The sequence below is a fragment of the Thyridium curvatum genome (assembly GCF_004353045.1).
Source record: "Thyridium curvatum strain D216 chromosome Unknown NODE_21_length_474914_cov_86.438106, whole genome shotgun sequence".
Classification (NCBI taxonomy): Eukaryota; Fungi; Ascomycota; class Sordariomycetes; order Thyridiales; family Thyridiaceae; genus Thyridium; species Thyridium curvatum.
The window spans coordinates 137815-163722 of record NW_022156776.1 but is presented as its reverse complement, the minus strand read 5'-3'; the positions used below and the strand labels follow the sequence as shown (position 1 = coordinate 163722).

At 53.4% G+C, this 25908-nt stretch overlaps 8 protein-coding genes across 8 annotated transcripts; 1 reads left to right on the top strand and 7 right to left on the bottom strand.

Annotated features, from left to right (window-relative positions):
• Positions 1–116: 116 nt before the first annotated feature.
• E0L32_004407 (uncharacterized protein) lies at positions 117–560 on the bottom strand (the record flags this gene model as incomplete). Its single annotated transcript, XM_031138815.1, has 2 exons — positions 117–348; positions 406–560. The coding sequence occupies 2 exons, from the start codon at positions 558–560 to the stop codon at positions 117–119; spliced, it is 387 nt and encodes a 128-aa protein (XP_030997138.1).
• Positions 561–1472: 912 nt separating this feature from the next.
• Positions 1473–2012, bottom strand: E0L32_004406 (uncharacterized protein; the record flags this gene model as incomplete). Its single annotated transcript, XM_031138813.1, has 1 exon — positions 1473–2012. The coding sequence occupies one exon, from the start codon at positions 2010–2012 to the stop codon at positions 1473–1475; it is 540 nt and encodes a 179-aa protein (XP_030997137.1).
• A 2585-nt stretch (positions 2013–4597) lies between these two features.
• E0L32_004405 (uncharacterized protein) lies at positions 4598–8689 on the bottom strand (the record flags this gene model as incomplete). Its single annotated transcript, XM_031138812.1, has 13 exons — positions 4598–4954; positions 5016–5148; positions 5231–5673; positions 5735–6071; positions 6196–6367; positions 6422–6763; positions 6814–7005; positions 7069–7091; positions 7216–7249; positions 7363–7399; positions 8096–8195; positions 8254–8552; positions 8678–8689. 13 exons carry the CDS (start codon positions 8687–8689, stop codon positions 4598–4600), a joined length of 2481 nt encoding a protein of 826 aa, XP_030997136.1.
• A 452-nt stretch (positions 8690–9141) lies between these two features.
• On the bottom strand, positions 9142–11086 carry E0L32_004404 (uncharacterized protein; the record flags this gene model as incomplete). The annotated part of the gene is made up of 7 exons (XM_031138811.1): positions 9142–9393; positions 9464–9763; positions 9823–10085; positions 10139–10163; positions 10223–10414; positions 10475–10735; positions 10808–11086. The coding sequence occupies 7 exons, from the start codon at positions 11084–11086 to the stop codon at positions 9142–9144; spliced, it is 1572 nt and encodes a 523-aa protein (XP_030997135.1).
• Positions 11087–12692: 1606 nt separating this feature from the next.
• Positions 12693–14543, top strand: E0L32_004403 (uncharacterized protein; the record flags this gene model as incomplete). The annotated part of the gene is made up of 5 exons (XM_031138810.1): positions 12693–12732; positions 12803–12934; positions 12996–13055; positions 13120–13408; positions 13472–14543. 5 exons carry the CDS (start codon positions 12693–12695, stop codon positions 14541–14543), a joined length of 1593 nt encoding a protein of 530 aa, XP_030997134.1.
• A 180-nt stretch (positions 14544–14723) lies between these two features.
• On the bottom strand, positions 14724–16373 carry E0L32_004402 (uncharacterized protein; the record flags this gene model as incomplete). The annotated part of the gene is made up of 6 exons (XM_031138809.1): positions 14724–14741; positions 14795–15041; positions 15095–15479; positions 15549–15641; positions 15699–16169; positions 16274–16373. 6 exons carry the CDS (start codon positions 16371–16373, stop codon positions 14724–14726), a joined length of 1314 nt encoding a protein of 437 aa, XP_030997133.1.
• A 1768-nt stretch (positions 16374–18141) lies between these two features.
• On the bottom strand, positions 18142–20271 carry E0L32_004401 (uncharacterized protein; the record flags this gene model as incomplete). The annotated part of the gene is made up of 2 exons (XM_031138808.1): positions 18142–18642; positions 18712–20271. 2 exons carry the CDS (start codon positions 20269–20271, stop codon positions 18142–18144), a joined length of 2061 nt encoding a protein of 686 aa, XP_030997132.1.
• A 1449-nt stretch (positions 20272–21720) lies between these two features.
• On the bottom strand, positions 21721–25621 carry E0L32_004400 (uncharacterized protein; the record flags this gene model as incomplete). The annotated part of the gene is made up of 6 exons (XM_031138807.1): positions 21721–23297; positions 23359–23601; positions 23651–23832; positions 23890–24815; positions 24868–25119; positions 25178–25621. 6 exons carry the CDS (start codon positions 25619–25621, stop codon positions 21721–21723), a joined length of 3624 nt encoding a protein of 1207 aa, XP_030997131.1.
• Between the last annotated feature and the right edge of the window lie 287 nt (positions 25622–25908).

Sequence of the window (25908 nt, the reverse complement as noted above, 5' to 3'; positions counted from 1 at the left end):
GCTCTCCCTTGAGGAAGTTTGAGGCGTTGGGAATTGCCGTTTCCAGGTCGCTTCCATGGCTTCGTTCATGTAATTTTTTGGACATAGACGGCCAGCCGCATTCTTTGTCCCTCTCCTCATTGCGTCTTCTTCGCCTGGGCAACTTGAGGAGCCATGGACCTCATCACAGTCACGCCACCGGCCCAGATCACCATGAGCACCTCCACGCCCAAGAGGCCGATCCAGACGCTGTCCAGCACCTGCATCTCCAGACCATTGAGGGCGCCCGCCATCTTTTCCTCCAGGATCCGGTAGAGAATTTGCACAGTAAGAAATGCTTCGAAGACGTAAAAGGTGTACCAGTAGGGCCTGTTGCCGTGTAAGTCTCGGTGGGTGCCGACGTCAACGCAATCATGAATCACGCACCTCGTCTTCTCCGTCAGCCTTGCCCAGGCATATGGCTTCTCCGTCCACTGCTGCGCAATGTGGAATGAGATGAACAGTCCGCAGATAACGAACAGCCAGATGACCATGATCCGCTGGAACAGCGACAGCTCATAAGTAGCCATGAATTGCTTCATATTGGCGGGTGGCGTTCATATAGCGACGCTGTGCCGTGCTGTGGAAGAACACGTAGTAAGTTTGCGGCCACACAGTAAGCCAGTCTTGGGGGTCGTGGGGTTCCAGCTTACAGAACTGATGCTATTTATATGGCCAGATCTGTGATCTGTGACAAAAGATCGTCCTCGTGATGCCACAAATATAACCAAACTGTTACGAGGAGAACCGGTGTGTTTTGAAAACCTTCAGACATTCCGGGGAGTCGCTGGAATTATATTTACCTTCTGCACATGATTTCATGCAGCTTTTTCGATCCCCATCTCGGCTTCCAGGCCCCTACAAGCGGGCAAGGATTGCCGTTTGCGGACTGGGCCGATGCTGGCGGCTGGTCTCTACCGGCTCCGCTCCCGAAATTCCGCCCCTACACTACCACTGGACCCTGCCACAGAACTGAGCTTCTCTAACATTGAAACAATATGAGATCTTGAAGCTCGCTTGGTAGGCTACTTAGAGTGAGCGACTATCCAGTTTCTCTCCAACATAAAAAGCACCGAAACGCCCAACCCCACGGCCGCAACGCAATACTGCCCGATGCCCGTGCCCCTTGAACGTCCCCCTTTATTGCAGACCAAAGAATAGTGAGAAAGCAGGAGGTAAGAAGAGTAAGGATAGTCAATCCACCCAAGACAATTCGGTCCAATCCTTCAACAATGTAGAAACCCCATCCGTGAGGGATGTTGAGAGGGTGGATTTGACTAGCACTGCAATGTAATTCTGTTCCCAGTTTCTTGGGTAGCATCATCGTCGCCAATATACCCATGTGGTCACAAGGGTCGAGAAATGCGTGCATAAACAAATGAGGCGCAATGGGAACTTTTCCCACCCTTGGTGGGCAGGGGAAGAACGCGTACTCATGACGAAGTACTTCTTTCCTAGATGGGATGGAATCGGTAGTGTAGTTCCCGACGCACTCCTCTGACTTGTGGAGATGAAAGAGTTGGAACTGTACAAGCGTCAACATTCGTTTCTTCTTCCAATATCTGCACGGGTGCCCCGGCTTCTCGTACCTTCACGTAGTGCATGGTGGTGGGCTTCATAAGGCGGTTCATTGCTTTGTTGCCACGGAGTTCGACGTATGCTTTCCGCAAGCGCTGAAAGATCTCTAGACCGTCATCGGCATCCGTAACGTCGACATTTGCCAGCTTTATCTGCCTCAGACCAGTGTTGACACAAAGTAGCATATACTTCTTGGTGCCTGCGGGTATGAATGGATCCAATGAGCTGTTGATATCGTCGATAGACGGTGCCGTTGAAACTGGGCTCGGGCTATTTTGTTCCTCAGAGGTTGATTGCTCGGCTCCAGAGGCGTCATGGCTTTGTGATGAGATTGATGAAATCGTTCCCGCTGGCTCAGAATTGCAGCTAACCGTAGCTTCATTACCTGGCCCGGCTGCTGCAGCAGCAAATGCCATTGCGGCCTTTTGCTGTTCAGGAAGCACATCAATTGATTGCCATTTGCCGCATCTCTATGTCGGTCGGCCTTAGCTACTCATTCTGACCTTGCATAGTAAAAAAAAGAAACGACCAACTGACACAAATCCAGGATACGCGAGTGCTTCCTTCTGCCGCTCTTGGTTGCAGGTAGATCGAGAGATAGTTCTGCACACGCAATCATAAACAACGATGGCCTCTTAACTCTACCCGAGACGTTGCAAACGACTTCTCAGGATGGGACATTCTCTGTGCAGGCGTATTTGAAATCGCCCGCAGTTCTGGACGAAACGGTCCTGGACAAGGTTGTTCTTGTTGGTTTTCATGCTCGACTTTGGCACTAGCCTCCGACAAATGCTGAACCATTCCAGTTAAGACTGGGTCAGAATCTGCTCCCGAGGAGCCTTTCAGTTGTGTTTCTCGATATTCGGAATTGAACTCAAATCGGACCCCTTCGTGATACTGGAGAAATCCATTCGCAAGGCAAGGGATCGACTCGTCGATTGCAGCTCTGTCTGGGCACCAGTTGTCGCTTCTTCGACTATCTTTGGTCTTGCCTCATCATTGACAGTAACGAATTGATTTAGGCAGTCCTGTGTGGTGGTTTCAGTTCCAGATACTTCGGCATTCGTAATGGGAATCTGGAAGGTGGGTGCGGATTTCTCTTCCTCCCGCACCAACGTTGCCCTTGCCGAGTGGTCTTGTTTGCTATAGTTCTCTCCCGGAATGATGGGAAAGTCCATCAATTATCTGTGCTTGGGGTCGGATATGTCATGCATCCCAGACCCTTCTGATCCCAAAGACTCATGGAGGGGCATAGAAGTCTTGTCCGCCTTATGTTGACCCCGAACATCACTCGTCGATAAGCATCGCAGTCTCTGGTTGACATCGATAGAAGTCAAATTTATCACATGTTCGTCTTCGCCCTCATCTTCGTCGGTAGAGTGGCTGCTCCTTTTTGCTGAATGATACTCGGGTGCATGATGGACTGGTGCAGGCGGTTTTCTTAGCCACGCGGGCTGTTTTTGCGCATGATCTATCTGTTCAGCGCGTCGTCTTCTATCTTGCCGAGACTGGATTTCCATTCGATCACTCTCATCTCGTCTTCTTTTCTCCTGTTTTGGAGAACTGTAGTCTGCAGGAATGAATTTTGGTCGGAGTAGGTCATCTCCAGTCAACCTCACAGGGTGAGCTCCTATTTCATGCTGCTCATCTCGGGACTCCCAGGTATCACCTTTCATTAAATGTTTGCTGATATGCTCGAGACGCCTAGCAAAATTGGCCCGTGTATCACCGCCAGCTGTCCGCGCAGCATCGAATTGCTTGTTACAGAACAAGCAACTGCATTGAGCTGGGCAGTTATCTCCATAATGGTCACTGATAATATGGTTTATCCAGTCATCCTTTGTATCAAATGACCATGGACACTCTGGGATTTCACAGTAGAGCACCTTAGGGCTTTCTGCTTTCTGCTTCTTGATGCTTGGGCTGTGGTTGGGGCTGGATATGAATCGACTTCGGCGGGTCTAAATCTGCAGAGGTCCCAGTAGAGAACATCGACGACTGTGCTGGCGATATTATGTCTGTTTCGGTGCTTGCTGCGCCATCGGTTTGCTCATAGCCATCGGTAGTAGGAATCCCTTGACTTTCGGTGTCATCCTCATGCTGGCTCAATCGATATGAGGTACTAGAACGACGCCAGGTATCTACTCCAGAGACCAGGTGGTCTTCCTCGGTGGCGAAATATTGGCCTTGATGTTCCATAGCTCGCATAGTCGGGTGTAACAGACGATATGTTACATCAGTCCTTTGATCAACCCGGGATGGTGGCGACTAATGGTCTTCACGCAGGTGTAGCGACATGCATTAAACAAGATGGTCAGACATCGAGGCTGCCTGTGATGATGCCTAATGCCCCTCCTCGCCGCCTTATGCCCCTCTCTCAACGCGCCCTTCGCAGTCAGCTGACATATACATTGGCCTTACATAGGTAGGCAATGGCCGATACCCATTGGTAGTTGGCACCAGTGGTGGCATTGCTTCTACATGGCTTATTGCTAATCAGGTTGACAAGAGCAGAAAGAAATTAGAAGTTCCGGTCATTTGCACTTGCACCTTGGCAAGTCATAAAGGCGTACATGCCTTGTAGTGGCTATGATCGGGTCCCATCTACAGACACAGGCAACTGGACGATCGGCATCATTATTTGTTTGCCATCGAGGCCCCTCAGACTCAATCTGAGGTTGGGCCAGTGGTCTTCTCAAATTGAATGGCCTGCCTTTCCGTAGCATTCACAAGCAGAGAGAGTCCCCAGCCAGGATCTCAACTCCCAAAGCCCGTCTCAACACGTCGTATGGAAATGTTGATTTGGGCGAGCGATACTAGATGAATGTCTGAGGCCATCTGGTTAGTTAGCGAAAGACCCTGGACACTATACACTTTTTGAGCCTGGAGAAGTCAACAAAGAATTGGTTTCTAAAGGACGCCAGCCGTGGCAAGTAAGAAAAACGCCAGGGGTAAGTACTTGAAAAGACAATATCTAATCACCATGGGCCCTTGTTCGTCTCTAAGCCGCGATCTTAGTCTTCACCCAGCCCTCAAGCCCACCGCAGGCGATAATTTCCTGCACGTTGGGGGGCATCTCGCCGACCTTCTGTTCCCACGTCGAGCCATCCTTCTCAGTAATGACGACCTTGGAGCGGCGAATATCCCAGAGCAGCTTCCAGCCCGTGCGGCGGGTCAGAGCTTTCTCAGCCTCGTCCTTGTACACTTCACGGAGGCGTTGTACGAGTCTGGGCAGCTCGACGCCGAGGAGAGCATTGTTGATACTGTTGCGGCTGAAGATGTTGCCAAAACTGCCAGCAGCGACGAGCGGGATCTGTTTCGCCAAGATGGCCGTCGCGGCCTGCTCTCTTGAGGAACCCTGGGTCAAGTTAGAATTTGCTGTCTACGAGACGAAGGGGGTTGTATTGGATAGGTCTTACACAGCCAAAGTTGAAGCCTGTTACCAGGATATCGCCCGCTTTGGCGATCTTGCCGAACTCGGTATCGTAGTTCTCCATGCACACCTCGGCCATTTTCTCCTTGGAAATGTTATCCTGGTAGGTGTATTTACCCCTATCACGACAAACTCGGTTAATTCTGTACCTCATCTTCTAGTGGTTTGGGGGTTTGCCTGTGACTTGTTGGAAGTACTTACGGGTAGATGCCATCAGTGTTGATATTGTCCCCGTCGCAGAAAATGATCTCGCCTTCGATCCTCTCAGGAAATCCGGGGAGAATTTCAGTCAAAGATTCGCCTTCAGACGCGGCCGTACTGGAGGACGCTGCAGCGGCTTCAGCACCTGCCTCAGCACTGGCGATCATACTATCGACCTCGCCAAGGAGCTTATCGAGAGCATCCCCCACAGATCGAGCCTTATCGGCAACATGATCACCGCTGCCCTCGCCAATGATAACCTTCTCGACACCCTCGGGCTTCTCGTACCAGCCGGGCCCGGCGATCTTGCCCCGAAGAGCACTGGCGGCGACGGTCTCCGGGCTAGCAAGGTAGGCTCTTGCTTTTGTTGACCCCATACGACCCTTAAAGTTACGGTTGGAAGCGCTAATGCCGACCTCGCCGTCTTCAAGAAGTCCAGTGCCCTGGTGGTTATTTTATTAGCCCTCAAGAAATCCTGCGAGTCCGCTTGGGGGATTGACGTACGAGACCGATACACGGGCCACATCCAGGGGGCAGAACTTGAGCTCCAGCATCGATCAAAACTTGCCAGTCGCCTGCCTCCTCGCAAGCCTCCTGCTCGGGGATGGAGGCCGCGGCGATGTAGAGCTTGACACCAGGGGCAATCTTGGCTGGCTGGCCATCCTTGGCTGCCTCGCGGAAGACACGAGCGGCAGCGGCGAAGTCCGAGCTCCGAGCGTTGGTGCACGAAACGAGATAGGCCTTGTCCACAGGGATGTCCTCGGATTCGAGAGTCTTCACTGGAGTGACAACTTTCACCGAGTTGGGACCCGCAACGAACGGGGAGAGGGTTGACAAGTTTCTAGGGAAAGAGAGTTAATAATCATCTCCGAAAGATTGCTTCATGACATGGGCCTTTGATCTCCGTGGGGTACTTGTGAAATGAGACTCGAGGAAAATACCAGCTATGCCAAGTGAAGACTTACAGGTATAGTTCCTTGGCAAATGATGCACCCGGATCAGCAACTAGTTTATTTTTGACAAGCTCGTCGATGCGCTCGTGGTTGATGCGCTCCTTGAGGGAGCTGTCCAACATGGCCGCAGTCGTGGCCTTGGCGCGATACCAGGAGATGAGTTTATCATCAATGGGGAATAGTCCTGTCTCAGACATTAGTCCTCGATTGCCTGCTTTCCCTCACTATTAAGCCATACCACTCAGCGCGCCCCATTCCGTAGTCATATTGGCAATCGTGAGGCGAGCATCGATGGGAATGCTTGCCAAAGTCTCGTCGGAACCGGTGAATTCAAGGGCATGGTTCAAGACGTCGTCCTGATTGAACAAACCACACAACGCAACGATCACATCTTTCCCAGTGACACCGCGGGGAAGGACACCAGTGAACGTAATCTTGGCAATTGGGGGAATTCTGTCATATCGTTCGTTAGCAACGGACGCTCCGAGAGTGCTTTGCAGTACTGTGAATAGTGTTTCAAAGCAAGGTGTTTCAAGGAATGTTTCTTGGACAGGAGCTCGCTTCTGAAGTACGTCGAGCACTGGTAAGAGCACCGGGGAAGTACTGACTGCCACCATGTTTTTGATGTACTCCATATACTGGCGGCATCGGTTCTCACAACTGGCGTACCGAGCGCTCCTATACCGCCATAATGGTTGGAATGGCTGTCACTGGCGACAGTCAGAGTTGTTGGCCAGGCGTGTCCTGTTCTTCCATTAGCATGCCAGTCTTCGATCATGGGCACGAGTGATGTCCAACCTTCTTCTACCATGATTTGATGACCTGTCTAACTATTAGCGGCCTCGTCTTCCTTGAATACCTCATCTTATGACAGTCTTTATGTACCTATTCCTCTCTTGGCCGGGTAGCTACGGGTTGTCGAGTTAGTGAATGATCTGAAGTTGTTATGCTAAAGAGTATGTCTCGGGAGCAGGCCATGAGACATATCTAGCAAATGAACGAGGCTTATTAGCGAGGGTACTTGATACTTACAATTTGACACCATGATGGGCAGCAAACTCCTCCACTGCAGATTCCTTGATTAGCGATATCCGTACAATGCTGGATCGGAGGCCATATATGAATAGCAGTGCTCATGAAACACAAATTGGAAACGGATCGGCCGCTAGGAAGTCTCACCTTGTTTATATTTCTTCAGGTTTGCCGGTGTCTCGTTCTGGACATCATGATCAAGGGTCTGTTTGTAAAAAAAAGAACAAGAAAAGATTAGTCGTTGTTAATGATCTTGTGTGGTTGAGGCTATTCCCATGTCAAGGGCTCGCAAGGGCTAGCAAAGCCCTGCCAAATCCGCTCCATACCATCAATGAAACAACAATCGGCACTGGCATCACCGCAAAATCTGTTTACCTCCCTGGAGACCAATGTGACTGAGCTGACCGCGCTTCCCTCTTTGCTTTCTCATCAGCGCGCTCATGTTTAATGATCGGCCAGGAGATCTTTAGAGCCTCCTTGACAAAATCGCTCAAGGTGTCTCAGCTTTCGGGCCAATCCAAATCGGAAACCCGAGTAGTCCCCAAACCTCGTTGGAGATGAGGTGACTCGGGCTGTCAAAGAAGAAAGTCTCAACCGATGCTAGTTGATTTGCAGGGCTTCCAAAGGGTAAACCTTGTTGTTCACAGTGGCGAGTCTTCTCTTCATATTGGTCTCTCGGCCGAGGCACCTTTGGTGATATTTGATCCGGTCAAGGGTATGCAGCAATGCCAGCGTCCAATGTTGATCTTTGTGGTGGCATAGAGATCTGTACGTCCCGTGAGGAGGGTGCAGATGTGGCCAGCCCTGACGCTGTAGGTGAACCGCCCGGGCAACGTAAACCACCAGATGCCAAAGCCAGTGGCAAGACTTGATGACTTACCATGACGACCTGACGATTATCATAGAGTTGAGAAGCACCAATTTGCATGAACTTCAAAGCGACCGGCCACGAGTTGTCGTGAGTCATGATGCGATGAGGTCTGGCGATATTTATTGTATCAGCTTCCGTCGATATTGCCTTTTAGCAGAGGGCCCTACCGGATGGTGACATAGTCGCCGGCCTTGACCTTCTTGCCAGGGGGGAGATCTGTGGCATATCGCTGGACAATCTTCTCGGTGAGGGTCTGAGGGTCGGCCGGGGGCGTGGCCGGCTGGGAGGAGAGGAAGGCGGCGGCATCGTGGGCGTTTGGGAGGCTTGATGGGGAGGCGTATTGCCTCCGAGGGTCGGTGGTAGAATAGGAACGAGGAAGGGTCAGGGCGGCGTAAAGAGGTCGAGGGGAGGCCCTGACCGTCTGCGGCCGCAGTCGCGGGACGGAGTAGAGAGCAATGGCTCTCCGCTACAGATATCGCCGTGTGTCAGTCGGGATTCCTTGCGTGGAGGCGCGGGACATGGGAGCTTCGCGCTGTCCGGTGCTCAGGAGCAAGGCAGACAGGAGCGAGCCAATTGACGGCAGAAACTCACAAATGCAGCCATGATGGGTGGTTATGCCTGGAGAAACAGATGGGCGTCTATCTCATGCTGGAGCGATCACCTAGGCAGGTAGTTCTGGGCTGGGAGAGAGTCGTTGTCGTGGTGGATAGCGGCGCGCATAGAATTTTGGTGGCAGTACCCCAAAAATTCGCCTGGATTGCGATAGCCGGCGCGATCCTGGAGTCAAGAAATCTTCTAGTGGGGATTAGCAGCACGCCGTAACAAATAGGAAGCTCCTGATTGGCCTGGTGGCGCTGCCGTCCGATCCTCGGTACCTACGAGCCTAGGTACCTCGACTTCGTACCTGTAGTTGTCCACGTGACGGTACCTCCCCAGAATTTCACCCCCCACACAAAGCCTCAGGACGTCCATCTCAGATAAGAGTCACATAAGGTACTCCGTACAAGAGTCACACCCCTGCGGCGTTGTTTCTTTCTAGTCTCGCTCTCGCTAGCCTAAGCTGTCTCGGCACATAGTTCAGATGTCGCTATCATGTCATCCCAGTACACATCATCCACCACCTCTATGCTGGCATCAGGCCTAAACACCAGATACTGCTTAATGGTGGAGCATCCCGGGTGCATGGAATCGCCCCTGACCAAGGGTATTAACGTTCGCGATAACCAGTCCTTGGTTGCCGCAGTCTCTGGCTCGTCATAGCCAAAACGTATCAAATACCACCAAACGCACATGTCGACAGAATGTGTCTATGTTTTGCATCAGCATCGAAGCACACAAAACCCGCGCCCTGGAACAACTGAAGGACTATGAACGTACCACGCCCAAATTGGGATCGTAAAGACTATCGATGCACTTTGCCCGGAAGCTGCTGCGGTACCGACAGATATTGCTTAATGGAACCCCAGCATCCACAAGAGTCTTGGCAAATGCTCTGATCGGCGCACGAACTTGAACATCCGATGTGATCATTCCATAAATCTGACCAACGTCATGCTCCTCACCCGAATTGTATCTCGGAATCAGCTTCTTGCAGATCTCCGCTGGATAGTAGTTCTCTAAAGCCGTTTGCAACATGCTCTTGGAAGAAGGCGGGTTGATCAGAGCATACATGTGATGCTATTGACTTGTCAGTCGTGTGTTTTGCACATCCTTCTTAGAGGACAATTGTCTCATACCTCGCTTTCAGCTTCGCCAATCAAAATTTTCATGTCTCGTTCTTTGAACAATTTGGCTATTGTGCCATTTCTCAACAGCTTGAGCATGTCGCGCAAAACGAAGTTCTCGTCGGTCACCGTACGGAACGTGTCCAACCGCATCAAGGGGAAACTAGCCACTAATTCGCTCGCAGGTATCGCACGGAGGCGGTCGATTTTCTCCTGCGCGGGAAGGGATGGGTCAATTTTGAACACAGAAAAGACGTCCTGCAGTTGGGAGTCCGCTGGGATATCATCAGTCTTCGCTTCCTCACACTCTGAAACGCCCAAAGCTTACATTCTTGAATTGATTTAGGTTGAACCTGACAATATTTCACATGGTCAGTCATATTCTTGGAAAACGGAGCCTGGCTTCCTTTACCGAGATCGCATTGGAGCACATGAAGATATTCTGAAACAACGGGGTTGACTCGGCCCCATGGAGCAACTCGTATTGCAGTTGGTAATGTGTTGACAAGGCACCAGCACTGAGACCTCCCAAAGTCACCAGATGTGGATCACCTCCGAAGCTCGAAATGTGCTTTTGTACCCATTCCAGGGCACATCGCTGATCCTGATAGCCCACAGAACGGTGAGTTGTGAACCGACATATCATATGGCGTGAGACACTTACCCAATGTCCAAAGTTGCCATTGACACCTTCTCCGGCTAAGAACCCGAATATGTTGAGGCGATACCCAACAGCCACCACAACCGCTTGTAGGTTGGCCCCCGACTTGTCGACCAGCTCCCAAGGGTCAGTCCGAGGCGTGTGGCAAGGATTCCCTATTTGTAACCAGCCGCCATGGAGCCATACATACACAGGCCATTTTTGGCTGCTGTGCTGCTTGGCTGCTGGAGCCCAAATATTCAGCAAGAGACAATCCTCGGAATTCTGCGTGATAGTGTTAGCTCCAGCCAAGTCCGCGCAGGTTGGAAGCCTGCAGCACGTCGCTTGTTGCCTTACCGATGCACCCTCCACAGCCGAGAGATTTGTCCCATTCATCACATAATCTGGCTGTGGACATATGGGGCCAAGCTTTGTGCAGTCGAGAGGAGCGCCGTTTTCGCCATACACAAAGTCTGGCGGCAGAGCGGCAGGCTTTTGCCAACGTCGGGGCCCTATGGGAGGGAGGGCGTAGGGTACACCTAGGAACCTATTCACTGAGGTACCGCATCGTACGCCTCGCAGGCTCCCATGACCCGGGATTGGGAGAGTGATATTTTCGACCACGGGTGCTGCCATCAGGAATACTGTCGCAGAGTGTGGTCAGGTTGACTGGTGATTATTAGCGCAGCGTTTGTCCTGGGATCAGGATTCGTTATCGGAACAATGCGCGTGTAGCGATGATTCGAGGCTTCTATGCAGTATACTTTGAAGAAGACATTCGCCTAGAACCCTTCTTCACATCAACCAGAGGGAAATAGGCTGTTGGGGAACAGAGCAAGTGGTTATCTGTTACTGGGGGAGCGGGGTAAGTAATCAACGGATGTACAACTAGAGGCCGTGAAGATCTCGGGCGTTAAAAGCGGAAGCGTATCTGTTTCTACGGAGACTATTAGGAACACTACTATGATCCACATCACAATTAGTGCTCTATCATTGCACTAGTCCGTTTATCTCCCTTTTATCTCGCGCTTAGAGCCGAGTACTCAATCTGAGCTGGAAGCTTGAGACGACCACACAAAGATACTTCTAGAGCAGAAGTGGCGTTGCCCGTTCATAAGTCCAGGAACTGTCACCGGACGGAAGCCTATGCAAATCTTATTTGCTCACTGTGGCTTGTAGCTGAACAACTACAAAGGCCTCGCTGTTAGCAGGAATGTTTTGTTTACCCTGACCTCCAAGATACTGGAAATGCACCCAAGGCAGGATTTAGCAATCATACAAGATCAGGCTAGTACTTTGATTGAGGCCACAGCCTGAGCGCATATGACGAGTGAGAAATCAGCCAAAGAGAGTTCGAACTCGCCATTTACGGCCCTGCTGCTCAAGGTCAGGGCCATCTACCACCTCATGCATATCCTGATCAGCACAAACAGAATGTCTAGTGTGGGGTGCCGACGCGCTGATGCATGGAAGGACGGCTGCTGAGATTCCACGGAATATGACAGCATGCGAGGTTGTAATAGATATGACTCAAGTCCGCGGCTCATCGCAAGAGCCTTGACCACGGATGGCATATGGGGATTAAGTGTTCATAACGATTCTGCAAGTTTCAAGAGGTAAATGAAAAATCTATGGAAGGGGTCTATTGGGACCAGCTCTTTGGAAACAATCAGTCCTTTATATACCACCAAGTCTGTAGGCAATTCATAGCTTGCAGTAGTGTGATACGCTACGTTCGGGAGTGATCAAACGGGCCGTTTTTCCCCCCAGTAGTTCATGTTACCTGGCGCTGGAGCCAAATGCACTTTGGCTTGATTTCCGGGGAATATGATGTAGACAAGAATAGAAATTGGCTAGGGTGGGATGATGACCCTCTTTGATATTCGGCTAGAGTCGATCAACGCATCATCCGCTTTCGGCAAGGCAGGCCATCACCCCTGCGCTCGCTTTTTCCAGCTCGGATTAGGTAGCTGTGGGTGGGAGACCGGGATCTCGAGTCACCTGACATAAGCTGCGTCGTTGTTAAAAGTGGTAAGGATGTAATCCCCCATTGTCGTACTTGGTTCGTAAATTCTTGGACTCCGAGGGCGCCGGTCATTTCATTGCAGCTTTTTGGCAAGACAGCCTGGGTTGGTTCGACGAAATCTGTGGGCGAGAAAGTGTAGCTACACTACCAGGTGACAAAAGCGAGAGTGGTGTACTTTGTTTTAGTCGCCTTCCTCCGCGTTCACTCGCAGTAACCATGACTGCCAAACGGACTTCAGTGGCAGTGATCGGCGCTGGTAGGACGACTTTCGAGCTTGAAACCCTCTAGAAGTCCGGACTAAATGTTTGGCTGACATTGCCTCTCAGGTCCCTCGGGTTTGTCGATGCTGAAGTGCCTGCGCGAAGATGGCTTTGCCGTCACAGCATTCGAGCGACGGCCAAATGTGGGAGGCCTATGGGCCTATAATGAGAATACATCATACACAACTGCCCTGCCGAGTAAGGACAATTATAACAGCCCGCGGCCTTGTAGGACGTGCACGGTACTAATTGGAACTAGGAACCCGTGCAAACATCAGTAAATTCACATGCGGCTATACCGACTATCCCATGCCCGACCGTAAGCGAGCATCGAAGATACCCAAAGCCGCATCTCAGAACTGACCACTTCCTGTTCACTAAAGGTTTCCCAACATACATGAAGCCGGCTCAGTTTCAGGAGTTTATGGAAGGCTACGCGAAGCACTTCGACCTGAACCAGGACATTGTATTCAATGCCAATGTCAACCTAGTGACCAGAGATGAGGATAACGCCAAGTGGAACGTCGAGGTTGATAGATCAGGCAAGATTGAGATCCACGAATTCGACAAAGTTGTCTTCTGTCACGGCTATCAGACGATAGCCAAGTTCCCTACTTTTGAAGGTCAAGAAAAGTTCGAGGGCAAGATCATCCATGCTCAAAGCTACAGGAGGTGAGTATCACCGAACCTTTGATTTGTTCAAGACCCTCCATGTGCTGAACAGTTGGCATCTAGCCCGGACGAGTTCAAAGGCAAGAATGTCGTCGTTCTCGGTCTCCACAGCTCTAGTGGAGACATAATCCCAGACCTTGTCCCTCACGCGTCCAAAGTGTACATCTCACACAGGAGAGGCGCTCTCCCTTTCAAGAGATTTCGAGGCGGCGTTCCGGTTGATCTTGGCATCACTTGGCGCCGCCGAGCCCTGAGCCACTTCATGCAGAGACACCTCCCGCGCTTGTCTCGCATCGTTGCCGATGCCGCTGCTTCCTGGCTGGCTCGCAGCTTGTTTGGGAAGCTCGACCCGGCCTGGAGACTAGAGCCGTTCCCTTCACTGGTGCTCCACCTCCCCGGCTCGTGGGAAGATGTCATACCGCTACTCCAAGACGGCACTGTTGAATCCCTCCACGGGATAAAGCGCTTCCTCGGTCCGCGCGCCATAGAATTCGCGGACGGACGCGTCATCGAAGATGTCGATGCCGTGATAATGTGCACCGGCTATAGGGCCGATTGGGGTCCGCTGCCATTTGTCGAAACAAGCAAGCCAACGGCACATGGTTATGCTGGGCCCCCTATCTACAGGATGTATATGAATCTCTTCCCGCCGAAATATGCCGACAGCTGTGTGGTGCTGAACTACAGCGCCTTTGGCAAGAATAACGGCTTCTCCTTTGCCGATGTGACGTCCATGGCCATCAGCAACGTATTTCGTGGGGTAGAGCACTTGCCATCCAGGAGGGAGATGGAGCAGCACATTGACAAACACCAAGCATGGGTGGCGAGCCGCTGGGCTGAAGATCCTACGATCGATGTAAGCTGTGTGAGACAGTGGGAGTTTCAGGGCTGGCTTCACAAAGCTGCCGGCACAGGCATGGAAAATCTCGGTTGGGGCTGGAAGGGATGGGTGTTTTGGTTCAAGGATCGCAAGATGTACAACCTGATGAACAATGGCGTCGAGACAGCTCACGCATTTAGGTATTTTGAGACTGGCAAGAGGAGAACCTGGGATGGAGCGAGGGCCGAGATCATACACCAGAACGAGCTGGTCAAAGCCTTTCCAAAGAAGGATGGCTCATATCGGGAGGATTGACAGAGGCGAGTTTCTTGCTACTATACGCTCCATCCACTTCCATAGCTTGATTTCAATGTACTTTGCCTTCAACCAGCGCTACAACTTCATCTTGTCCTTAATCATGGCTATATTTCGGAGCTAGCATCCAATTCCATACCTGTTTAGACCAGGTAGCAACTTTAGCTGCAATGGCCAGCCTCAGCGCAGGTCAGCAGCCTATTGACCGTTAGGCACAGTGTATCATTCACTCGGTCTCGCTTAGAACGCACCTTTTCTCCAATGGCATACGCGCTCGTTGCAGTGTGCGCAGAGGCAATGATGGGTATGACAGAATTGTCTGCCACACTGAGCCCATAGGTGTCGTAAACAGTTAGATCTGGACGCAGGACACCACCCAGCTCACGAGGGCCAATACGAGCAGTTCCGACGGGGTGGGCACGACCAGGACTGATGTTGTCGAGAAACCAATCCCCAATCTCCTTGTCAGTCTTCACCGAGGCCCCGGCAATACTTCTTCTGGAGCCAGGGTCGACATAATTGGCTCTGACGACATTACTTCGCGGATGAACTTGATGATCTCTATGACAACCCCCTTGTCGATCGGGTTGCTGAAGGTGAGGTAATCCAGGATGGGCTCTTCGTCGCCCTGAGTGAAGCCGTCGTCACGAGGACCAATATGGATGCTCCCGCGGCTCAGAACCTTGAGGGACACAATACGGTTCACATCGGCGGTGCCAAGCGGGATTTCGACAACGGCAGACTCGCCAGAAGCGTATTGCTTGGCGATGACCTTGTACATCTCCTTCACTCCAGCGACAAGCGTAGGATCGAGATGAAGAGGGAGAATAGGCTCCACATCCTGACCAAGGATCTCGGCAACAATCGCGTCGGCCTTTTCGGTGACAACGGCTAGCGAGAGAAAGGCTCCATTGTTGTAACGAACGGTATATGGACCTAGTTTGGATAGTGTTGAGCCCAATGCTACATGATGTCAACACAAAGTAAACCAGAACGCCGACCTACCACTCTTGTTTGCGTTCCATTCGGCCAGTGCTTCAGCAGCGAATGTTGCATTCTTCTGTAGGTCCTCCGGCATAGGGAAGACCCGCTTGTTGTCTTTTTACACATTAGCATCAAATAAATTCTCCTGGTTCAAGCAGGAACACAACCCACACTTCCACTGCATGTTAAAGTTCATGTGATCTTGGAGGTTCCAGCCCACGCCGGGCAAGTTGACACGGACCGGGACACCAGCGGCGTAGAGAATGTCTTTGGCACCAATACCACTTCGTTCAAGGACCTGAGGCGTGTGTAGGGTTCCAGCGGAGACGACAACCTCACGCGTGGCAGTGATGTTCCAGAAGTTGGTCGGATAGCAGTCTGTTTTCGGAGTAGCACCACGTGCCGTGATCTTGACTCCCGTCGCCTTCCATGTCCTCTCGTCTCCTTTGTGCCGCTCTTGCATGAGTACTTGGGTGACGCGGTGGCTGGGAAGAAGATGGAAGTTGGAACGAGACCCTGCAGCTCCTGGGGCTTCGAGGTGCTCAGTCTTTGCAGAGGAGCGTCGCTGAGTGGCAAAGTTGATGGAGTTGGGCACCCAGATTAGGTCGTAGGCCTGGCCATCCGCATGCTCCCTCTGAACTTCTACACCAAGAGCCGCCTTAAAGGGTCTCCCATAGAATCCCTAGCTCGTTGTATCAGTTGAATGTTCTCCAATAAGTCATGATGGCTACAAGAGGCCCACTTACTCTGCTTGGGAAATTGATAAGGCTCATAGCTGGCGTGAATAGGTCCGTCCTGGCTATATGCCGCTTTGGCATCATAGGTCACGCTGTACTTCTTGACCATCTCAGGGGTAGGTGTACGACAGGTGCAACCCGAGATGTGTCAGCGAGAATGACTTCCCTAGTAGAACGTGGTTTGGAGATACAATACACGGGGTGAACATGGCATCAGACTTTCCATTCTGAGTTGAGAAGTTTGATGGTGATCAGCCGGATTACGGAGGCAATGGGAATTGATTAACATGTTGGGATTACATTAGTTCAAAGCGGGATTGTCAAGTTTCAAGTGATTGTCTCTTCTGTCGTGAAGGTTGATACAACAGCACTTCACTTATCAGTCTGCACTCTATCAATGACTCATGCGTGAAGAATGGTAGATTCTCATTTTCCTCTACCTTGTATTTCCCTCGAACTGCACAACAGTCCCATAATTATCGGCAACTTGGAAAATTCGGCGACATGCTGGCCTGGTATGGGCTTGACCATTATCCGATATGCTGCTCTTCCGGCGAAAGATGCGGTGCAGCACGGCCCGCCGGTTCTTTGAATCACATATGCGATGTCGCCACACCCCAGGCAACCCTTGCAAAGCATACTTGTAGAGTTAAGAAGCTAGTTCAGGGATTCAAGGACTCCACTTCAACCCCCGATCTACTCAAAATCTTACTGACCAATGTCTCCCGGAAAAGGGCTTCTGACCATCTGCTTCCCTAGCATAGGTTCATCCCTGTACGCGCGTGTCTGTACTGGCTAGTTTCGTCGGAAAGATGTGCCCTAAATATTCGTATCTGCCGACTGAACACTCGGCTGCTTTCAAAGAGATTCGTGTCGTTCACCTTCAACCAGACTCTGCTACACAGCCCCAACGCTAAACTTGGACGGCCCGACATACAGCTCCTGGCTCCCAACCTCGGCGGCAGTCACCCACTTGAACCAACTCTGCGGCATCTCGAAGCGGCCGTAGTGTCCTCGTGGCCCCCACACCTCGAGAACGGCTCCGCCGTCGCCGGCCGCGAACCTCAGCTGGAACGATACACTCGCGTCCTCGCAGGCGGTGCGAGACACGTCCGCCAGCGCCCCGGCTGGGGACGTCTCGTCTGCTGCGCACCTCGTCTCCGTGGCGGACTCAGGCGGCTGTACGTGGAAGCGGTAGCTTGTATCATGAACGGATATGTCCGTGGTCAGCAAGGAAGAGCAAGGCGGTCTCTCTCTGAAGGCGTGGCAGACCTGCATTCCGTGGTTCCTGCATTGATGCCTGCGTAAAAGTAGGTCACCTCAAACGCGGCCGAGATGTGTTGCTGCGTCGACATGCCGGTCAAGGGAAGGGATGTGACACAGCTCGCCCAAATGAGGGCGAGAATGGTATAGTATCTCATGCTGCTGGCCCGGTCACTGCTTTTCCTAGACGGTCTTCTCGATCCGGCGCTTTGTATATTTAAAGAAGGCTCAAAATCTGCAGCTGTGGTGTTTTAGACAGAGGGGCCAGCAGTCCAAGCCCGGGTGATCTACTCGAAGGCCATTAAGCCTAGATAATATAGATAGACTCGCCGTCCCGCCAAGTGTCACATAGCCGGCAATGCCCACCATGGCGATCAAAGTGCGCCACAGACACCAACCACTTTTGGACGTGATATAGCAGGTACAGTGTGGTTCTCCCAACCGCCCAGCCATGTCGTTAAAACACAAATGTATGCATCCTTGTCCGTTCGACCTAGGCCATCCAGTCTGGCGCGCGTGCGTGCAAGTAAAACCAGGTCAGGCAACCGATGTTTCCGGGGTATAAGTCCTATTCGTCTAAACCCAGGTGCATGCAATTCAAACCCCACTAATCCCTACTCCAAGCCCATCCTGGCCTCGTCTCCAATCCCCCACCCCTCTTTGCCAGCACCCTGTATCTCGAGCCCAACCCGCGTGCCCAGAGAGGCAGCGTCGTCTTCGCTCGCCGCTTCGCTCGCCCGGCGCGACCGTCCACTCGCCCGGCTCGAGTCAGTAACCCGTCTCCGGAGGCTCGGCGCGGCCACTCCTCCTTTCATGTTGCGCACTGAGCGGGGCGAGGTCGACATGAGCGACACGGCGTCATCCTCCTCGACTTTTTCAGCCTCGTGCTCGGCAATGTTGGGCATGCTCAGACTAGCGCTAGAGACGGAGCGGGCGTGAGTAGATGATCCGCTTGGCGACCTCGGTCGCGGCGGAAGCACAGGCGCGCTCTGTGGCGGCGTCGGAGTTGTGTCCTCTGTCTGATTCGAGGCTTCGACAAGCTCCGCATCACGGTACCACTTGCGACGACGGGTCCAACGGCCCCATCCGTCTTGGCCGCGACGGCCATTCTGCCACTATTAAGATCGGTTAGCTTTGCTGCTTCTCGCGGTCCAACACGAGATTCTACTGCTATCACTACTCACCTTGTTGTCATAAAAGATCCACCCCATCCGGCCTCCCTCGCCGTCATAATCCCACTCCACCTCCTTCTCTCCGAGTTCCCCATTCCCCGTAGGCTTGACGACTTTGACAGCCTCGTCAGGCACACCATCGACCCTCCACCTGCTGCCCTGGACCCACCGCCAGCGCATGTTGCTCTCATCTTCCACCTCGGGCAGTTCAAACTCGTCGCGCGGAGGCACAGCATTGTTGTGCTCGTCGGTCCATGCGCCCCTCTCATAGGCGAACAGACTCGTAGTCCAACCCAGGCCCACCCAACGTCGCTGGTTCTCATAGATGATAAAGGTGAATCGCACGCCAGCATCATGGCCTCCCTTGGCTCTCCTAATCGCCTTGGTGAGTTCTGATTCTTGTGGCGTCGGCGCGCGGCCCGCCGTCTTTACTGCGGCGGACCCGTCTGCCGGAAGCGAGGCGCCTCCTTGACTGTGAACGGACTTGCTGCTCGCCTTGTCCAGCCCTCCTACGTCTAGTCCAGTAATCAGAGCTGTGATCCTCCGGACCGTGGCGCTGCGCCACATAATTGTCCGCGATACCCGCATCACACGAGAGTGCCATGTCAGGATGAGGGTTCCGAACACCAAAGCCACTCTTCTCGTCGTGACTATTCTCCACGGCGGCAGAGTCAGTGCGAACCAGAACGGGGTGCACAGTAGAATCCGGATGAAGAGAGCCGTGAGGGCAGGTCTCGTCGTCGCCGATGTCGCTGTGATCTGCGTGCTGAGAAAATCTGTCAGCTCGAGCAGAGGCTCGAGCAGTATGTTACACCGGCTCGTGAACTCCTTCAGGGTCTCGACAATTTCATCCAGCGTCTTCTGGTGGCGCGTGTTGGTCGCCTCGGCAGATGACGCGCTCCTCTGATGGCCTGGCCCTCCCGCGCTGTTGTTCGCGTTGCCCTTAGCTGAGGAACTGGCGGCGGAGCCATCCATGGTCATGCCTTTGTTCTTGACGTAGCCTCCCTTGGTCTTGGTCTGATTGGCAACAGGCTGTGCGTCGCTGGCACCCTCCTTGTTGGAGCCCGGCTCGCCCCATCCGCTGGTGCTGAGTGGGCTGTATCGCCGGCCGTACATGCCAGCTATTAGGGTTAGAACCAGGACGACTGGCCCTGCAAAGCGGATGACAACATCGCCGTACAGCACGACGCCCCACCAGACGCACACAAGTATGAAGCTCTCCCATGGGTCGCCGGTGGTCCAACTCAGCAACCCCACGAGCTTATTGAGAGGCAGCAGGAACGGGTGGCTGTAGGCGAGCGCGCGTGTGATCTGTGGCGGGGTGGCTAGGAGGAGAGGAGATTTCTGGTGCACGAGGACGGTGCTGCGGCGCTTAGCCGCTGATGTGGCGGAAGGCGTCGCAGAGGAGAGGGTGGTGGGAGAGAAGGTCGCGAAGGTAGGATTTGGGCTGTTCGCAGGGCCCTCATCGTACGCGGCGTTGCGCGAGGCGCGCGAGGGTGTGTCGGGACGGTTAAAGGGCGGCGACGAGGAGAGGTCCAGCGGCTCGCTGCGCTGGGATCGAGGCGTCGTCATGAGGTTCAGCCAAGGAGTATCCTGCTCAACGGAGCGGCTTAAGATTAGTGACAGGTCAGACCGGGGATGAGACGAAAAGGCAAGAAACAGTTTTGGCGCATATCATGGTGCGAAGCTTCCAGGCAGAGAGCCAGCCGAGGTGACGTGACGTCGGTCGCGGACAGAATCCACGGCAGCGCGGCGCGAGCCTTCGCTGACGCTGCTCTGCTCTCTAGTTGAGTTGGCCTGGATGATCGTCTCGCAATCACGGGGTGAGTGCCGCATAACTGGCCAAAAGTACCAAAGCCCAATAACGGCGATCGTACCATGAAATGCTGTTTCAAGCCAGAAGGGCGCTCACTCACCAAGGCAGCCATAAAGAAGCTGGAGAATAGCAGAGCTCGCGCAGTGCGAACCTGATCTGGCGGGCGGTCTCGGGGTTCACAGCAGCTCTCCACCACCTAAAGGAAAGCGGGATGGGCGCCTGGTCACCACGTCATAGGCGGGCTGCGTCCAGGGCTAGGCAGGATAATTAGCAACTTGGGAGCTTGGGTAGGTAACTTGAAGGCAGGGGCAATCCCCGTCGCCCGCTGCCGCCAGCTGGCTGCCTTCCGGCCAATTGGACAACGACGTAGAAGCACCTGTGGCGGTCAACTCTGCGCATTCGTCGTCCAGAAGAGCGAGAGCGGGCAAAATGGAAATAGAGTCAGCCACAGAGGTGTTGGGGCGGGAAAGGCGAAAAGAAAAGATGAAGAAGAGAAGAGTTGTAAGGAGCACAGAACAAGGTCAGACACACCCTCACATCATCGAGGCGCACGCGATTCAGCGGGAAGTACGCAAGCGTACCATGGATCGCTCCAGCTGATGATGACCCGCACGTGAGACCACTGTAACCGGAAGGTCTGGTGTACCTTACTAGGTAGTTAATGGTTATGCGTTTCTCGGGACAAGAGCAAATTTACATGTGATCCGTACCGAAACACTGACACATGTAAATCTGGCTACACGCACCCAATCAATCAACCAACCAACACCAGTTGACTAATTGACTAGAGCAATTCAAAATAATAGTAGAATACTTTATTCATTGTAAACATTGCAATATTGCAATCAAGAGGTCGGCTTTTAGTGACGACAAGCACTACTGTTTCCATCCCTGTATCTCACCACTGTCATCACTAGGCATTGCCTACACACCACCATGAAAGGGAAAAGTTATTATGAATACAACCAGAGGTTGCAAGTCCCAGCGAACCTCCAGTGCATGGTATACCTGATTCCGAGTGATCCCTCATACACCCTCGTCAACGGCGATTACCCCCTCGATCAACGAGACAGTTGAGATCCATGCTCCATAGCCGTAGTCCTTCTTCCCATATGTATATGCCGATCACTACACCCTGAAAACAATCAAACTCCAGCCAGCCTTCCTTTCTCCTCCCAGGTCCTGAATCATGCGTCGAGCATTCATCACTTCTTGTGCTGGAACTTGAGCCCGTGATTGACGGCTCTGACCCACTGGCAGAACCGCCTCGCCTGCACCGTACCCGACTCGGTCCGCCCTCCGGGCCCTCCCACACGGTACGGAGCGAACTCGAGCCGCTGCACCACCGCGTCCGCCCTCTCCGCGACCTCTACAGCCACACTCCTAGTGGATCCAGGGTCTGTCGTGTCTAGCGTCATCGTCACTATGCGGCCCGGGCTGATCACCACATTGGCATCGTTGGCAGGATGTCCCTCAACGGCCCGCGCAGCACGGCCGTCCCTATCAACAGTCAAAGGCAGCCCAACCCCACTATAGCCACGTTTCGTCGGCCGGTCTTGTTCCTTGATCTTGACCGAGTAGGCCTTGATGTGGAACACCTGGCCTGCACCCACGCCCGCGCTGGCGAGGCCGGCCGGGGAATCAACCGTGGGTGCCTGTGCCCTCTGCGCGCCACCCAACGCCTCGGCTGTCGCCAGTAGAGGGCTCGGTGTCGTCTGCGGCGAAGTAGGATATGAGGGGTTCCGCACTGCTTTCCATCGCTGATCGGTACTGTCACCGCGGATGAAAGTCGGTGTAGGCTTGGGCGTCGTGACCCGTGACGTCGAAGTTGGAGCGTTGGATGGCTCCGGGCGACCAGCCGCCTGGCCACGGCCATTCGTATAGCCTGCCGGAGGCGGTTTGCCGCTACCACTTCCATTCCTGAGACTTGCGGCTGTATCTGCCGGTCTGAAGGGGACTGAGTTTCCTGGCTGTACCGACGTCGGACGCGGCGGCAAGGTCGATGCTTGTCCCGTTCTTCCAACAGAAGGAGAAAGAGACCTGCTCGCAGCTCCCTGACTAAGCGCAGATCCCGAAGATCCAGGAGGAGGCCTGATGGGACTAACATCGGCTCCCAAGATATCTTGGATGCTAAGCGGCACTTTGCGGTTCTGTGCTGTGTCAAGTTGAGTGGGATTGGTCGGTGGCGGCCTTGTCCGGACGTCGGGTTCTGGATGGGAACTAGGAGACCGTCTCGAAGGCTGGCTGTTAGTAGTGCCAAGTTTCTGTTGTGGTTCTCTTGACATTGTCGAGTCATCAGAGGACAAAGGCTTGTCAGAGTGAGTCTCTTTCTCAGTGGCTTGGATGGGTGCTTGGCGGTTGGTGAGGTCCGACCCTTGGATAGGAGGAAGGCCTGCACTAGTTGTGCGAGGAGGCTCGGTTGGTGGTGTAGCTATGCTCGGGCCATCCGCCGCTGTGCGTTGCGGGCGGGGCTCCGAGAGCTCGTCGTTGGCGGCATCTGCATCTGCAAGTCTAGGTATATTGTGCGCCGCAACGGCAGGAGCGGCGCCGGCGGGCACTGGATTATCGACAGAAGCGGGAGAGGCGATGCGATTTGTAGCAGACGCTTGCTCTCCGAGCTTTGTTACCGCATTGTCCTGTGACTCGGGCAATGTACGCAGCTCGGGGTTGATATCGTTTGCCTGGCGAGGGTCGGGCAGCTGTTCATCCTTTTGTGGGTGTTGTGATGTGCTGCTTTCAGAACCAACCGGCGCTTGCGCCGTTGTGCTCGTCGCTTCACAGCCTAGGGTTAGCCCATAATCAAACAAAATCGCAGTGTAGGAGCTCTATTAATGAGAACTTACCCACGGGGGAAAAGGTTGTCTCTCGCGTCTCCATCTCACCGGGCGCCACCATGGACGCACTATCTTCCTCCATCTCATCCGAGCCATTATCCTCGGCATCGTCCGAGCCATTGCCGTCACCTGCCTCTTCCAACCGACGGTTCTGGGCTGGGCTCCGCTCACCATCATGACTCGCCTCATGCGAGACTGAGCGTCGTGCGGCAGTTTCCACACCGGCACTGCCGTGAGGGCTGTCACCTGCTTCTATGCGCATTAGACCATGTCCTGCAAGGGTGAAGAACAGCAAAATTACCAGCTTGGGGGTTCTTTCTGCAGGAGGCGGCTCGCGCTGCAGCGAGGGCTTCGTAGCCTCCTGCGTAGCCCCTAAGTCGGGCGTAAATATCTCGAGCCGCGAAGAAGTTGGGGATATTATCGGCCTCTGGATCTTCGAAGTCGAACCGGGAAATGTGTTTGACGGCGAGCCAACCGACCTGCCTAGAGTCACGACCATCAGCAAAGCACGTCTCACTCGCTATGTTCGTGGGGCCTTACTGTTTCTTGTCGAGATAGACAACGGGGAACTCTCGCTTCTCTACATGCTGGCCGCCACCTTCGAAGCCTGCAGCCCAGCCAATGATCTCTTGGGTCGACCTGCGGACCCGGATGCAGCGTGGCGCGTTGGTTACCATGTTGATGCTTGCCAAGGTGCCTGGGATGCCTGTGGCGTTTTCGATGTCGCCCTGCATTGGACAGATAAGGATGGGGTACTTTGTCTTTGTCTTGCTCCAGTAGCCCAGATACAGCTCGCCGGCAACGGGATCCGTGATACCGCTGAACACTTTCGGGCTCTTGGCGGCAGTGGCTGCCGTCGCCTTGGGAGTGCTGTCAGGAGTCTCTTCTAGCCTGGGAGGGACGCTTGTAGCAGGGGTCCGCGCAACCGTATCGAAACCATGGGCGAGTCTCTGGATCCTGGAGAGGTACTTGGCATTGAAAGGTTTTCCCCCGTTCTTGAAGTATTCCAAGGTCACGGCGTTGTTCTTTTCGGCGAGCTCCCGGTCGCAGTCGAATACGACATGGCCTAAGATGTCAATGGCCAGGTCAAATTTCTTCTGCAGATATCCGTGCTCCGCAACATTGATGTGCTTAGATGCACCGCGCAGAGGATCAACACCGAAATGGACACCGTGCTCATCACACCTAAGGATGTACCATTTGTTGCTGTCGGTAGGGTACTCGATGATCATGTGTTTATGTTCAGCCTGGCCGTCCTGGTAGACCTCGTCGAACGAGATCGTGCGGCGCTCACTGCGCTTTTTGGGCTGTGCAGCGCTCCGCTGGGGCCGAGAACGTGCATTACTCTCGTCGCCAGCAACCGAGGCGGCCGGGTCTGGAGGGACGTCGTTTGGCTCAACACGCCTCGTTCGTTTCTGCCTACCCGAGGAAGTCTCTTCCAACGCATGGCTGGCTTTACGTTTCCCCTAGAAGAAGTCAATACCAGGTAGGAATCGACACTAACGAGCTCAGACTCACTTTGCTTCGTGTACCAGTAGGGGCCTCTTGGGCCTCTTGGAGCTTGTCCGAGACGTCCATCTCCTGGGATCCAGTAGTCTCTAAATCTCCGCCACCATCAATGTTGTTCGGATGCTCCTTTCGAAATCCGTTGGTGGTTGCTGCGTCCGTCGTACCTGGAGCCTCAGCCTCTCTGGAGTGAATTGGTTGCGGCTCGTTGCGGTGGTCGGGAATAGCGTTCTGTTCTTGACGACCTTGCGACGCATGTCCAGGCTATCTCAGTTAGTAACATGTCCTGTGCAGCTGTCATGAATAGGCTAGAAAACCGTACCGAGGGATCGCTAGGAGATAGCTGACTGCGAAACTTGAAATCCGTGCCCAGCTTTTCCAGGTGATTCACGCGTGCCCTCTTCTGTGCATTATCCAGCTCCAGTTTCTTCTTGGCATGCTCCACCTTGAGTTGCCGAAGTTTCAGCTCTTTCAACTCCTTGAGTGTCTGATCAATGTTGACCTGGACCGAGTGCATGTACTGATGGATCTCGGCGTTCAATGTTGCCATCTGATCTTCTCGCTTCTGTTGTATCTCGAGCTCAAGTTGCTCAACGAAACTCTTGTAGGCCTCATCTTCGGCAGTCTTGAGCTGGTGGTAGTAGTCCTCGATGCCATCAAGCTCTGCATTCCAAACTCTGACCGGGAACATCATCTCCGGCTCCATATCCAACTGAGACATGTTGAGCTGATCATCAATTGCAGAGCATGAGTGGTTCTCGTCCATTCTGCGAGGAACGAGAACCTTGTGAGCCTAATCGTCGTCGTCAGCGCGCGGTACCAATATCGGGAAGATGGCGGAGATGTGATTGTTCAAGCGAAGGGGAGGCTGAGTGGAGATTGGCAGATATGGCAGAGCGGTTTTTTGACAAGGGATGTTGAGAACCCGGAGAGGCCAGTGACTGTCGAATAGTCAAATTCGAGAAGAGACTACAGTATTTCTTTCGTGAATCAAACCAGAGTGTAACGCGTCTTGGCTTTGGCCAGCACGTGTGGATGAGAGAACGCGACGAC